A 14,708-nucleotide genomic window follows, 5' to 3' on the forward strand; every position below is an offset into this window, starting at 1 on the left:
GCAAAATTCGACACTAAGCCTGATATACCTTCATCAATATCATTGATAAATATACAAAACAACAGTGGACTCAACACCGAACCCTATGGGACTCCATTAATAACATTAGTCCACGAAGAGCAGCACCCATTGATTACCACCCTCTTGTCTTCTCCCACTCAACCATCCTTTTATACATTGTAGCAACTTACCATTAATACCATTTTGCTCCAATTTGTACAGTAGTCTTTTCCATGCACAACAGTGTCAAAAGCTTTCCTGAAATCCAAGTATATAATATCAAAATTATTTTTTGCATCCAGTTCCTTTGTAACCACATCATAATAATCAATCAAATTTGTCAGACAAGACTTTCCCTTAACAAACCCATGCTGTGTCTGAATTATTTCTGCAGTCTAGTCTAGATGATCCTGCAATGCATCTTTAACCAGTGACTCCATTATTTTACCTGGAACAGAAGTTAAACTAACTGGTCTGTAATTACTAGTGTCACCCTTCGATCCCCCTTTGTGAATTGGGGATACATTTGCACATCTCCAGTCCATGGGGACCTCCCCTGAGTCCAAGAATGCTCTCATAATTATGGCTAAGGGTTTGCTTACTTCCTTTGCCACCTCCTTTAATATAGCTGGATAGATCCCATCCACCCCAGGTGCCTTTCTTATGTTTAATTTCAACAATTTCTCCCCCACTTTGCTCTCAGTTATTACAAAATCATTAAGCAACCTGCTACAATTTAACCTTCTGGCATTTTCAAACTTTAATAACTCCTCATGTGTGAATGTAGATGCTAAATACTCATTCAGTTTGTTTGCTATCTGAGCAGGACCATCAATATCAAGTGGACCAATCAGATTCATCCCCTTCCTTTTAGAGTTTATATAAGTAAAGAAATCCTTGCTGTTTTTCTTAGCATCCTTTGCCAAAGATTTCTTGTAATCTGCCTAACCTCCTTTGTAACTTGATTGCAGACTAGCTTATATCTGCCATAGGTTTCTGTGTCGCCTGATAATTTATATGCATCCCATACATTTTTCTTCTCTGTCACGAGTCTCATTAGTTCATTTGATAACCATTTAGGCCTAAACCTTGAACAATATTTCTTAATCGGTATGAAAAATCTAGTAGCTTCCATAATTAATTCCTTGAATGCTTCCCACTTAGAATTTTCTGTTAGTAACATTATCAGTTAAACCCACTGTACAGAATTTAAAAACCATCTGAGACCACTGTAGTCACTTTTACGAAAGCAAAAACCCTTCCCTTTACCTTTGATGGTAGTTACATCTTTAAGTAAATCCCACATCACACTGATCACTGCCACCTAGTGGTTCACTCATCTGCAGATTCTTAATGCATGAAGAATCGCTGCTGATAATTAGATCAAGAGTATTACTTCCTATAATTGCCTCTCGGACATGCTACTGTAGAAAAAAATCATCGACAAAAGCTGTCTGAGACTATTTTACTCACCTTTATGGAAGCAAAAACCCTTTTCTTTACCCCTGATGGTAATTATATCTTTAAGTAAATCCCACATCAGTACACTGTGATCACTGCCATGTAGTGGTTCCATTATCTGCAAATTCTTGATGCACGAATGATCACTGCTGATAACCAGATTAAGAGTATTAACCTCTCTGGTTGCCTCTCAAACATGAGGCATTCTGTACAGGGTGAGCATAAAGTCTTTCCCTGATTTCAAACATTTATTACACAAGAACTATGCTGGGTACAAACATACAGTTTTTTACAAATTTTACCTCAACTCAAAAAGTTTTTTACCTCGTCAGTATACTTCTACGTATGCTCTGTTTGTTGCCTGGAGAATATCTAGTCGATACTCAATTTCTCTCCATGTTTTCTCCAACATCTCTTCAGTAACTGTTGCGAAAGCATACGTTATCCTCACCTTTAAAATTTCAGTAACAAGAACTGGAGTTGAATACACTTTGTCCTTAATATACCTCCATAAAAAAAAGTCAAGAGGGGTAATGTCCAGTGAATGGGCTGGCCATGGTGTTGGACCATCCCTCCCAATCCATCGGTTAGGAAACGTAGCATCCAGAAACTTGCTAACAACTAAACCGCAATTTGGCGGTGCACCATCTTGTTGGAAAATTACCCACGGCTGAAACTCTTCTGAGGTACAACGCATTGCTCCAACATGTCGAAGTAAACATTTGCTGAAATGGTGCGCTCAGCAAAAAAAAATGGTCCAATAACCTTGTTGTGCATTACGTCGCACCAAACATTCACTTTAGGGCTGTCCCTCTCTTTCTCAAAAACAACATGCAAAACAGCGGCAACCCCCAAGGCAGAATGCACTGGTCCCACAGGAACTAGTAGTTGTTGGTGACTCTATTGTCAGGGAAACATGCTTTGTAAAAAGGATAGGTGGAACAGGACCAGGGTATGTCTGCCAGGGGCAAAGGTTGATGACGTTGTAGAGCGGATATCATCTTTTAAGGGCACATACGTTGGCACTAATGATATTAAGAGTAGGAGACCGGCGGAATTACTTAACAAGTACAGGTCACTGTTGAAAAAAAGCCGTGAATTAGGGTTGAATTTGAAAGTGTCTGCAATTCTGCCCAGACACGATAGGCAAGAGTATATGATGAGAGCCTTGTCAATCAATTCAGCCCTGGAAAGATTGTGCAAGGGGTAGAATATTTTTCAGCCTGGTCTATACTTCTTAACAGAAGGGACAAGGGACTGCTTCAACAGGGATGGGATACATTTAATAGAAAGGGTGCAAGAATATTTGCTGATGCTATCGAGGCGTTGTTAGGTGGGTCGGAAATCTGCTAGCTTGGGGGGGGATACAAGGAATAATAGATTAACAGTAGCCACTGGCAGAGGTGAAAGTGATTCTTGCACTGCTTCTATTGGAATGAGCAGGAAGCCTGGAAAACAAGATGCAGGATATTTCAGAGACTGCTGGGAGTCATTGTGGTACAAGTAAGCACATGGGTTGTGTTAGGATAGCTAAGAAAAAGAACAGGTGCATGTATACTTGCTTGTACACCAATGCTAGGAGTTTGGTAAATAAATTTGATGAATTTGAGGTATTGCTCAAAGCATCAAAGGCGGATATTGTTGGGATATCAGAGACGTGGTGTCACACAGATATAAGGAATGCAGAACTGGAATTTGGGGAGTACAAAGTCTACTGAAAGGACAGACAGGATAGGAAGGGAAGAGGGGTTATGCTATTAGTTAAGAAACACAAAAAATCCAAGGAAGTGAAGCCAGTCGACATCGCTGGACAGTGCAGTGTCGAGTCAGTTCGGTGTGACATAAGCATTGGGAGATCAAAATTGAGAGTAGGAGTGTGCTATAGGCCCAATGACTCTGATGAGTATAATAAGAAACTGTACAGGGAAATAGAGTGGGCCAGTACATCAGAGAGTCTTATAATGGGGGATTTTAATTTCCCAGATATTGACTGGAATTTGTGGGTTGGTCACTCACACACTAACAAGGCTTTTGTGGATTTATTGGATGATTGTTTTCTACATCAGCATGTTCGGGAGTCAACTAGAGGGAGTAATACTCTTGATTTGATTATCAGTAGTGATTCTTCATGCATTAAGAATCTGCAGATAGAGGAACCACTAGGTGGCAGTAATCACAATGTGCTGAAGTGGGATTTACTCAAAGAGGTAACTATCATCAGGGGTAAAGGGAAGGGTTATTGCTTTCGTAAAGGCGACTACGATGGTCTGAAACAGTATTTAAATTTTATAGAGTGGGACCAACTGATGATGTTGACAACAGCAAATTCAAAATGGGAAGCATTCAAAGAACTTATCTTGGAAGCTACTAGGCTTTACATACCAACTAAGAAATATTGTTGAAGGTTTAGGCCTAAATGGATGTCAGATGAACTAATGAGACATATGGCAGAGAAGAAAAATGCATGGGATACATATAAATTAACACGTGACACAGAAGCCTATGACAGATATAAGTTCATCTGTAACCAAGTTACAAAGGAGGTTAGGTAGGCGAAGGCAGATTACGAGAAATTTTTGGCAAGGGATGCAAAGAAAAACAGCAAAGAGTTCTTTACTTATGTAAACTCTAGAAGAAAGGGGATGAATCAGATTGGTCCACTTGATATCGATGGTTCAACTGTTGATGATCCTGCTCAGGTAGCTAACAAACTAAATGAATATTTTGCATCCACATTCACACATGAGAAGTTATTCAGCGAGGGGAATGCCAGAGGTGTATTCAACTCTGGCAGTAAGCTAGATAATCTTGTAATAACTGAGAGTAAAGTGAAGGAGAAATTGTTGAAGATAAACACAAGAAAGGCACCTGGGGTGGATGGGATCTATCCAGTTATATTAAAGGAGGTAGCAAAGGAAGTAAGCAAACCCTTAGCCATAATTATGAGAGCTTCCTTGGACTGAGGGGAGGTATCTATAGACTGGAGATGTGCAAATGTGACCCCAATTCACAAAGGAGGATCAAAGGCTGACACAAGTAATTATAGACCTGTGAGTTTGACTTCTGTTCCAGGAAAATTAATGGAGACGCTGGTTAAAGAAGCACTGCAGGATCATCTAGACAAGATTTCAGTTATAGCGCGAACATAGCATGGTTTTGTTAAGGGGAAGTCTTGCCTGACCAATTTGATTGGATACTATGATGCAGTCACAAAAGAACTGGATGCAGGGAATAACTTTGATATTATATACTTGGATCTTAGAAAGGCTTTTAATACTGTTGCACATGGAAGACTGCTGCACAAATTGGAGCAGTGTGACATTGGAGGCAAATTGCTGCTATGGATAAAGAGGTGGTTGAGGGGGAGAAGACAGAGAGTGGTAATCAATGGACACTGCTCATCATGGACTGTTATTAGTGGAGTCCCTCAGGGTTCAGTGTTGGGTCCATTATTGTTTTCTGTATTTATAAATAATATTGATGATGGTATATCAAGCTTAATGTCCAAGTTTGCAGACGATTCAAAGGTTGGCAGGGTTGTTAAGGACACTACTGATGCTATGCTGCTGCAACAGGATCTGGAAAGGTTGAGCAGATGGGCTGAGAGGTGGCAAATGAAGTTTAACATTGGCAAATGTAAAGTACTACACATGGGAAACAGCAACCCCAGAGCAACGTATCAACTCTGTGGTACTAGACTGACAGTGGTAGAGAATGAAAAGGACCTGGGGGTAATTGTGCAGGCAGATATGAAGTTCTCTGAGCAGTGCAGATGGGCTGCAAGAGTAGGTCATGGTGTCTTATCAGTGATATACAGGAATTTTTCTAGCAGGGATAAGGAGGTGATTATTCCCTTGTATAAGGCAATGGTCAGGCCACACCTTGAATACTGTATACAGGTCTGGAGGCCTCATTTCAAGAGGGATGTAGAGCTGCTGGAACGAGTACAGAAATGGGCAACAAGATTAGTGAATGGAACAATGGGTTGCTCTTACAAAGAAAGGCTTAAGTTTTGCAAATTACAGTGTCTAGAGACTAGGCACTGGCGAGGATTTTTTTTTTTTTTTTTTAGGAGCATTAGCAACTAAGGCCATATTGTTCCAGGATATGCGGTGGTCATTTCCTGACCTTTCCGCATCCTCCGTATTTGCTGGTGATGGGCTCGGACCCCAGTCTAATCAAGAAGCGTGTGCTACGCACTGCTGCTCCTGCCCACCTGGCTACGGAGGCGCTGCTGGCGAGGTGATCTGATAGAGGTGTATAAAGCCTTGAATGGTTTGAGCATGCTCAATGCTGATGGGACTCTGCCTCCTGCTCAGAATAATCACCTGAGAGGGCATAAATTCAAATTGAGGAAAGACAGATGTAGGATAGATGTGCTGAAATTTGCCTTTAGCCAGCGGGTAGTTGGTTGGTGGAACAGACTTCCATCCCTTGTTGTGGAAGTTGATAGCCTAAATAAATTTTAGGCTCAGCTGGACAGGTATTTCGAATGAACGGAGGGGTGAAGTGGAAGTGGTTTTTTTTTTTTTTTTTTTTTTTGGCTGATGCTGCATAAGCTTGCTTTCTTGAATCATATGCCTCTACTAATGCTAACACGTGGTTTCTCTGATCCCGAAATACAGACATTGTGTTGATTTACCTTCCCTGATGTGTGGAAGGTAGCATCATCAGAAAAACAAACACACTTAAGGTAATCATTGTTTTCATCAATTTGCTGCAGAATCTCTGTAACAAAAGCAGCACATCAGGGATGATCGTCTTACTCCAAGGCTTGAACAATTTGCACTTTATATGCATACAAACAAACCCCAAATGTGCAAAATTTTAACCGCTGTCCTCTGAGGTATGCCAAGTTCCCTTGCTAAACGACGATTTTACTTCTGAGGACTGCGTTCAAAAGCATCATGCACAGCATCAACAGTCTCTTCACTCACACTAGGCCTACCATTTCTTTTAAGGTCCCCAACACTGCCAGTCTCTTTAAACTTTGCATACCAACCTCATGTTTTTAACATCTGGTGGATCTTGCCCATACTCTCTTTTAAAGTTTCGCTGAACTGTAACCGGCGATTTTGTTTCATGAAACCACAAAACACACTAAGCTTTCTCCTTCATCGACACCATTTTGATACTGACGATTGCAGCACTACCTAGATCATTCACAGATTGTGCAACTGTACAATGCAAAAAACTCTAAGCATTGGTCTTCGTTATGACACAAGGTGCAAGTTTCTATCTAGCATAGTTTTTAAGTTATAATTTTTCTTAGTCAGGGAAAGACTTTATGCTCACCCTGTATATCATTAACAAAAACCCCATGAGCTGTCCTGGTAACCTTGTCTGCTCTACTCAGAGAATTTCATAACTGACGTTTTCCACTTCCCCGAGTGAAGTATCACAGACAGTTGGTATGTTATTCTGGGATTACTGTTACCCATATGCAGTACCTTGCATTTTGTCAATGTTAACCTTAAACTGATATTTCTTAGCCCATCGACCTAATTTTACTAGTTCTTGTTGCAGTAGAGTACCCTGATTACTTAATTTCTCTAAAAGAATGCCAGAAATATTTACAATGCAGTAAAATAAACTTCCATATTCTTGGCATTTCAATTAGAAATCTTGGTGCTGTTAGTGCAGAAGGTGCTGCTGTGATGAAGAGCCAAAAAAGCAGTGTATTGAAATTTCTTAATAATAGCCTTCTTAACAATGACTATAAAAGTTCTATATTTCATCTACATTGTTTTGTCCATCAAGAAGTGCTTGTTTACATAATCATTGCACAATATAGATTCAACAGTAAAGAAGATTAAATGTGATAAATACTAACAGCATTCTTAAAATAATTTTCGATTGTTATACTTAACTACAAGTCATATCCGCTGGTTAAGTTTTGATTCAAGTGTGCAGAGATTATGAATTTTATGATACTGTAGTAATGGCCTTGACCTCTAAATATATAATTATTTAATGCTAGAATTACATTCCATTTGTGGTTGCATCTTATTTTTAAGACTTTTTTTTTTTTTTTTTTTATCACAGCTTAGTTCTGTAAATTGTCAAATTCAAAATAGACATTTGACAATTATTGATTCACTTTTGATAATCAAGAGATTCAAAAATACTACTGCTGATATAATCATTCAAGTAAAAATAAATGATGACCTCTACATTTTTTTCAAGTGTCCTTTCATATAAATCACTAGCCACTAAGACTGAAATAAAACAAAATAATAATGTATCTTTAAACATTGTGTGATGGATTGGAAGATAAATTTCAAGAGTAACTTTTTCACAAATACCATCTCTAGAGATTGATCATAACAATTTCCTAAAAATGAAACAGGCTTTCATGGGATAGGAACCAATTGGAGCAACATGAAGTTTGCACAAGACAGAGACCAGCAAGTGTATACATTTTTTTTTTTATGATAAAATACCATAGTAGAAAGTTTTTGGTATGATCTGTATCAACACTCAGCATCATAAAGAAGTTTCTCTTATTTCAATATATTAATTTTAAGTGTATTTTCAACAACAGTTGTGTGAAAGATCATTTAGCACACTTCATTTCATTTAAAAACAAATTCCAAAATAAAATTACTGACCAAAACTTTCAGTCAGCAATACATCTTGCTTTGAGGAATGTGTCCGATTTTCCTTTTAAGTTATATGTAATAAAACATATGCTTTTTTATGTGGTTATTACTTGTACTATTAACCATTGTGATTTTTAGGTATTTTCAATTATGTTTATAGTCTTGACTTATTAAGTACTTATTAAATAAGAAATATAAATGGAAAAATATTATAGCCTGATTACAAAACATTCATTTATTTTCTGAAACCCCTATTAGAATAATTTTACAAAACTTAAATTCCAACACAAATGCAATCAGTTAGGAATTATATGTTACCACTTGAGAAATATGTACTATAGGGTATAAATGAACAGGACCAAGGTATGTCTGCCAGGGGCAAAGGTTGATGACGTTGTAGAGCAGATATCATCTTTTAAGGGTACAAAAGGTGATATAGTTGTACACGTTGGCATTAATGATATCAAGAGTAGGAGAACGGCAGAATTTCTTAACAAGTACAGGTCACTGTTGAAAAAAAGCCATGAAATAGGGTTGAATTTGAAAGTGTCTGCAATTCTGCCCAGACACGATAGGAGGGAGTATATGATGAGAGCCTTGTCGATCAATTCGGCCCTGGAAAGATTGTGCAAGGCTCAAGGGGTGGAATTTTTTCAGCCTGGACTGTACTTGTTAACAGGAGAGATTGCTTCTACAGGGATGGGATACACTTAAATAGAAAGGGTGCAAGAATATTTGCTGATGCTATCGAGGCAGTGTTAGGTGGGTCAAAAAACTGCTAGCTTGGGGGGAGACAAAGACGAATAGATTAACAGTAGCCACTGGCAGAGGTGAAAGAGATTCTTGCACTACTTCTATTGGAATGAGCAGAAGCCTGAAAAACAAGATGCAGGATATTTCAGAGACTGCTGGGAGTCATTGCGGTACAAGTAAACACATGGGTTGTGTTAGGGTAGCTAAGAATAGAAATAGGTGCATGTATACTTGCGTGTACACCAATGCTAGGAGTTTAGTAAATAAATTTGATGAATTTGAGGTATTGCTCAAAACATCAAAGGCAGATATTGTTGGGATATCAGAGACGTGGTGTCACACAGATATAAGGAATGCAGAACTGGAATTTGGGGAGTACAACATCTACAGAAAGGATAGACTGGATAGGAAGGGAGGAGGGGTTATGCTGTTAGTTAAGAAATACATAAAATCCAAGTAAGTGAAGCCAGTGGACATCGCTGGACAGTGCAGTGTCGAATCAGTTTGGTGTGACATAAGCATTGGGAGATCAAAATTGAGAGTAGGAGTGTGTTATAGGCCTAATGACTCTGATGAGTATAATAAGGAACTGTACAGGGAAATAGTGGGCCAGTAAATCAGAGAGTCTTATAATGGGAGATTTTAATTTCCCAGATATTGACTGGAATTTGGGGGCTGGTCACTCACACACAGCAAGGCTTTTGTGGATTTATTGGATGATTGTTTTCTACATCAGCATGTTCGGGAGGCAACTAGAGGGAGGAATACTCTTGATTTGATTATCAGCAGTGATTCTTCATGCATTAAGAATCTGCAGATAAATGAACCACTAGGTGGCAATGATCACAGTGTGCTGAAGTGGGATTTACTCAAAGAGGTAACTACCATTAGGGGTAAAGGGAAGGGTTATTGCTTTTGTAAAGGCGACTACGATGGACTGAGACAGTATTTAAATTCTATACAGTGGGACCAACTGATGATGTTACCAACAGCAAATGCAAAATGGGAAGCATTCAAAGAATTTATCTTGGAAGCTACTAGGCTTTACATACCAACTAAGAAATATTGTTCAAGGTTTAGGCCTAAATGGATGTCAGATGAACTAATGAGGCATATGGCAGAGAAGAAACATGCATGGGATACATACAAATTAACGCATGACACAGAAGCCTATGATAGATACAAGTTGATCTGTAACCAAGTTACAAAGGAGGTTAGGCAGGTGAAGGTAGATTGCAAGGGATGCAAAGAAAAACAGCAAAGAGTTCTTTACTTATGTAAACTCTAGAAGGAAGGGGATGAATCAGATTGGTCCACTTGATATCGATGGGTCAACTGTTGATGATCCTGCTCAGGTAGCTAACAAACTAAATGAATATTTTGCATCGACATTCACACATGAGGAGTTATTTAGCGAGGGGAATGCCAGAGGTGTATTCAACTCTACAGTAAGCTAGAGAATCTTTTTGTTGATTGTTGAAGATAAACACAAGAAAGGCACCCGGGGTGGATGGGATCTATCCAGTTATATTAAAGGAGGCAGCAGAGGAAGTAAGCAAACCCTTAGCCATAATTATGAGAGCTTCCTTGGACTGAGGGGAGGTACCCACAGAATGGAGATGTGCAAATGTGACCCCAATTCACAAAGGAGGATCAAAGGCTGACACAAGTAATTATAGACCTGTGAGTTTAACTTCTGTTCCAGGAAAATTAATGGAGGCACTAGTTAAAGAAGCACTGCAGGATCATCTAGCAAGACTTCAGTTATAGCTCGGAAACAGCATGGTTTTGTTAAGGGGAAGTCTTGCCTGACCAATTTGATTGGATACTATGATGCAGTCACAAAGGAACTGGATGCAGGGAATAACTTTGATATTATATACTTGGATCTTAGAAAGGCTTTTGATACTGTTGCACATGGAAGACTGCTGCACAAATTGGAGCAGTGTGACATTGGAGGCAAATTGCTGCTGTGGATAAAGGGGTGGCTGAGGGGGAGAAGACAGAGTGGTAATCAATGGACACTGCTCGTCGTGGACTAATGTTATTAGTGGAGTCCCTCAGGGCTCAGTGTTGGGTCCATTATTGTTTTCTGTATTTATAAATGATATTGATGATGGTATATCAAGCTTAATGTCCAAGTTTGCAGACAATACAAAGGTAGGCACGGTTGTCAAGGACACTACTGACACTATGCTGCTGCAACAGGATCTGGAAAGGTTGAGCAGATGGGCTGAGAGATGGCAAATGAAGTTTAACATTGACAAATATAAAGTACTACACATGGGAAACAGCAACCCCAGAGCAACGTATCAACTCTGTGGTACTACACTGACAGTGGCAGAGAATGAAAGGGACAAATATAAAGTACTACACATGGGAAACAGCAACCCCAGAGCAACGTATCAACTCTGTGGTACTACACTGACAGTGGCAGAGAATGAAAGGGACCTGGGGATGGTTGTGTAGGCAGATATGAAGTTCTCTGAGCAGTGCAGACGGGCTGCAAGAGTAGCTCATGGTGTTTTGTCAATGATATATAGGAATTTTTCTAGCAGGGATAAGGAGGTGATTATTCCCTTGTATAAGGCAATGGTCAGGCCACACCTAGAGTACTGTATACAGGTCTGGAGGCCTCATTTCAAGAAGGATGTAGAGATGCTGGAACGAGTGCAGAGAAGGGCTACAAGATTAGTGAATGGAACAAAGGGGTGCTCTTACGAAGAAAGGCTTAAGTTTTGCAAATTACAGTGTCTGGAGACTAGGCACCAGCGAGGTGAACTGATAGAGGTGTATAAAGCCTTGAATGGTTTGAGCATGCTCAATGGGATTCTTCCTCTTGCTGATGGGATTCTTCCTCTTGCTCAGAATAATCACCTGAGAGGGCATAAATTCAAATTGAGGAAAGACATGTAGGATAGACATGCGGAAATTTGCCTTTAGCCAGCGGGTGGTTGGTTGGTGGAACAGACTTCCATCCCTTGTCGTGGAAGTTGATAGCCTAAATAAGTTTAAAGCTCAGCTGGACAGGTATTTCGAACGAACAGAGGGGTGAAGTGGAAGTGGTTTTTTTTTTTTTTTTTTTTTTTTTTGCTGCATAAGCTTGCTTTCTTGCATCAAATGCCTCTGCTAATGCTTGCTTTTGTGTTATTTTTGGTAAGTTTATGTATTAATATCAGTTATCTATTACACAGGTTTATCATCAAATAATTCAATTTTAAAAGTAACTATTGGTTTGTTTATAGTAAAATTATAGAAATCTGAACGACTGTGGCCACAAGTTGCGGTGGCCACATCTGCAGCAACAAAAATATGTCATGAGAACTGCTGATCTAGAGTATGAAAAAGCAACACAGTATAGTATGTTTATTTATCATACAAACAAAGTGTTTATGTATTTTATTCAAAATATATAAGCACTTAATATGGGTAAATGTTTAGTGCAAGTTTTTTTTTTTTTTTTTTTTGCTGAATGTAATAATACTAGTGGTCAAATTAAATGGGGAATACACAGCCAATTCTGGGCATCAGAGGTATCTCCTACTGCCAATTGCAAGGAGGGTTTGATGATATTGTTCTTCTCTTTTTATCTAATATAGTGAAAAGAAGCTGTATAATATCCTGTTAATCTTGTTCTTTTTATTTCAGGTCAAACATACTTTTTTAAAGGAAAGCACTTTTGGGAATTTAATGATCTCAAAATGCGTGTTCATGACAACATGCCTGGAGATGCTAATCATTTCTGGTTTGGGTGTCCTAGTCGAAAGGAGAGACTTTCAGAGACTGGAGTGACAAACATTTTCGATATTTCCAATAGGGTATCTGTGGCAAAGCTGGAATGGTGGATGCTTGCAGTTGTGTTTACCTTAAATTTCTATCATCAGTTGAAATGTTTATGAGAGTGTGAACATTTTTTCTTAAAGTGACACAAGAAATATGATGACGACAACTGTTAATTATTGAAAGTGTTACTGTTTCTTTTAAGAATTTCAGCTTTGGATATCCATATGACAATAACTGGCTATTTGGAGACAACATTCTGAATGATTAGGTAAGAGATTACAAAGAGCAGAGTAGTAACTGCAGTCAAATCTTGTTATTCCCCCATAACCACAGGAGGCACTTCATACAAGGTGTTGGGATCTATGGAGGCTGCCTTTTTAGGTGTCTAGTCCTTTTTTTTTTTTTTTGTTTATGTATTTTATTATGTTGTGTTTTCAGGATGGACAATTTATAGACTATCAAATTACACGAGATTTGGGTTCTGATGGCTATAGAAAGTTGTATATTGAATTATACAGTTCTATTGTGTCCCTTTATTTTTTATCATGTCTAATATATTTTGAATCTCATACTAAAATATACTTTGTATGTATATATATGAAATTGTATGCACAAGAAACAGTTTGTTTTTCCTCTACCTAATGCTTTGTTTTTATAGTACTATGAACTATACTATAATTATGATAGACTGCAGACGCGATAATATTTTATTATTTCTCTGAGCAAATTTATTTGAATATATGCATAAAGTGACAGTTAGCTATTTTGAAATATTCTTTCATAAGAAGTTAAGCAAGAGATTACAAGGACCAGACCAGTCTCTTCTGTCTTAAAATTTTAAGTCACATTTTAAATTCCAATATCTTCCACAGTTGACATTTAAATGAGCATTAGATTCCAAAAATAACTGAAATGGGGTATTGCAGTAAAAAAAAAAAAACAAAAAAAAAAAAAAAAGTTAGCTTACTTTTATTGAAGTCCTTAGTTACTTCTGCACTTTTTTTTATGATAGTAGTTAATTTGTGTGTTAGCTGATGCTTCTCTCCCTCTGAGTAAAAAAAAAAAAAAATTCAATTTTATATGCAGATCTTACCTTTTGATGCTAGTTCATTGAATGAAACTTAAGTAATTTTATGCTAAATTGAACTTCCCTGTTTTCTTTAATTTTTTATTCACCATAGTAGTACTACTGAATTTAAATTATGGCATTTTTTGATTCTCACAAATATCTGTATTACTGTCTAGTTCAAGATTCCTTTAATATGAAATACTAAGCCATTATATAGAGTAAACCCGTGATTTTATAGACATTGATTTAATGGAGGGGGGTGAGTAGCAGATTATATTCTGCGTGTGCTAATGAAATCGTGCATAGGTTCTCAATCTCTGACACTGAATACAGTTTTTCCAGGCCCCACTAAATACTCACAATAAATTATCTTTCTAGTGACTAAACAGTAAAAAAGTTTTTTTTTTTTTTTTTTCCCTGTTTCACTTTTAGTTCACTGTTTCTAATACATACCTATACCTATGCAGAGTAAGTGGGTTTTTATATCATCAGTTATGTGGCATTTCAAATGATCTAGAAAAAGAAAAACTTTAGATTTAATGTCATTCTGCTTTAACGGACACAACTTCTCCCTCTCTATTAGTCTGTCAAATTGAGGGTTTGCTGAATTAGTAAACTGCACAGACATTGATGTCTATTAGCCTATGCTTTTCATTATATGAACTGTTTGGTGATACTATAAAAGAATTAAAAATTCTTATTTTTATTTTAAAAGGCTTTATTTTTAATAAGATTTCAGTGCTATATAAATGTAGAAGTTAGTAAATGATAATGTACTTTTATAAATTGCTACAAGAATTTAGGTAAATTCTATTTATACAAAGAATATTTTTAAAATAACAGTTTTATGAAGTTCTTCAACTTAGAGATAGCTGAAAAACAAATAAATATTGGACATATGTTGATACCGCAAGACACCTCTTTAAAAAAAAAAAAAAAAAAAAGGGAAAAAAAGCTATTCAGAACTGAAGGTACAGCAGATTCAATTTCTTTGTAGTTTTTTGTGGGAAACTGGATTCATCACTTGCACTTCTGATCAT

The 14,708-nt window shown here is 37.7% G+C and overlaps 1 protein-coding gene across 1 annotated transcript in view; it reads left to right on the forward strand.

The window, feature by feature from the left end:
* Positions 1–12,983, forward strand: part of LOC150085866 (matrix metalloproteinase-2-like) — a 426,755-nt gene extending 413,772 nt beyond the window's left edge. Inside the window, exon 8 of the mRNA XM_090373545.1 lies at positions 12,465–12,983. Within this exon, the coding sequence (XP_090229671.1) occupies positions 12,465–12,715 (251 nt within the window). The 3' untranslated portion in view covers positions 12,716–12,983. The remainder of the gene's footprint in view (positions 1–12,464) is intronic.
* The last annotated feature ends 1,725 nt before the right edge of the window (positions 12,984–14,708 follow it).

This window comes from Mastigoproctus giganteus, chromosome 5, assembly GCF_048544385.1.
Source record: "Mastigoproctus giganteus isolate SK-2022 chromosome 5, ASM4854438v1, whole genome shotgun sequence".
Classification (NCBI taxonomy): Eukaryota; Metazoa; Arthropoda; class Arachnida; order Uropygi; family Thelyphonidae; genus Mastigoproctus; species Mastigoproctus giganteus.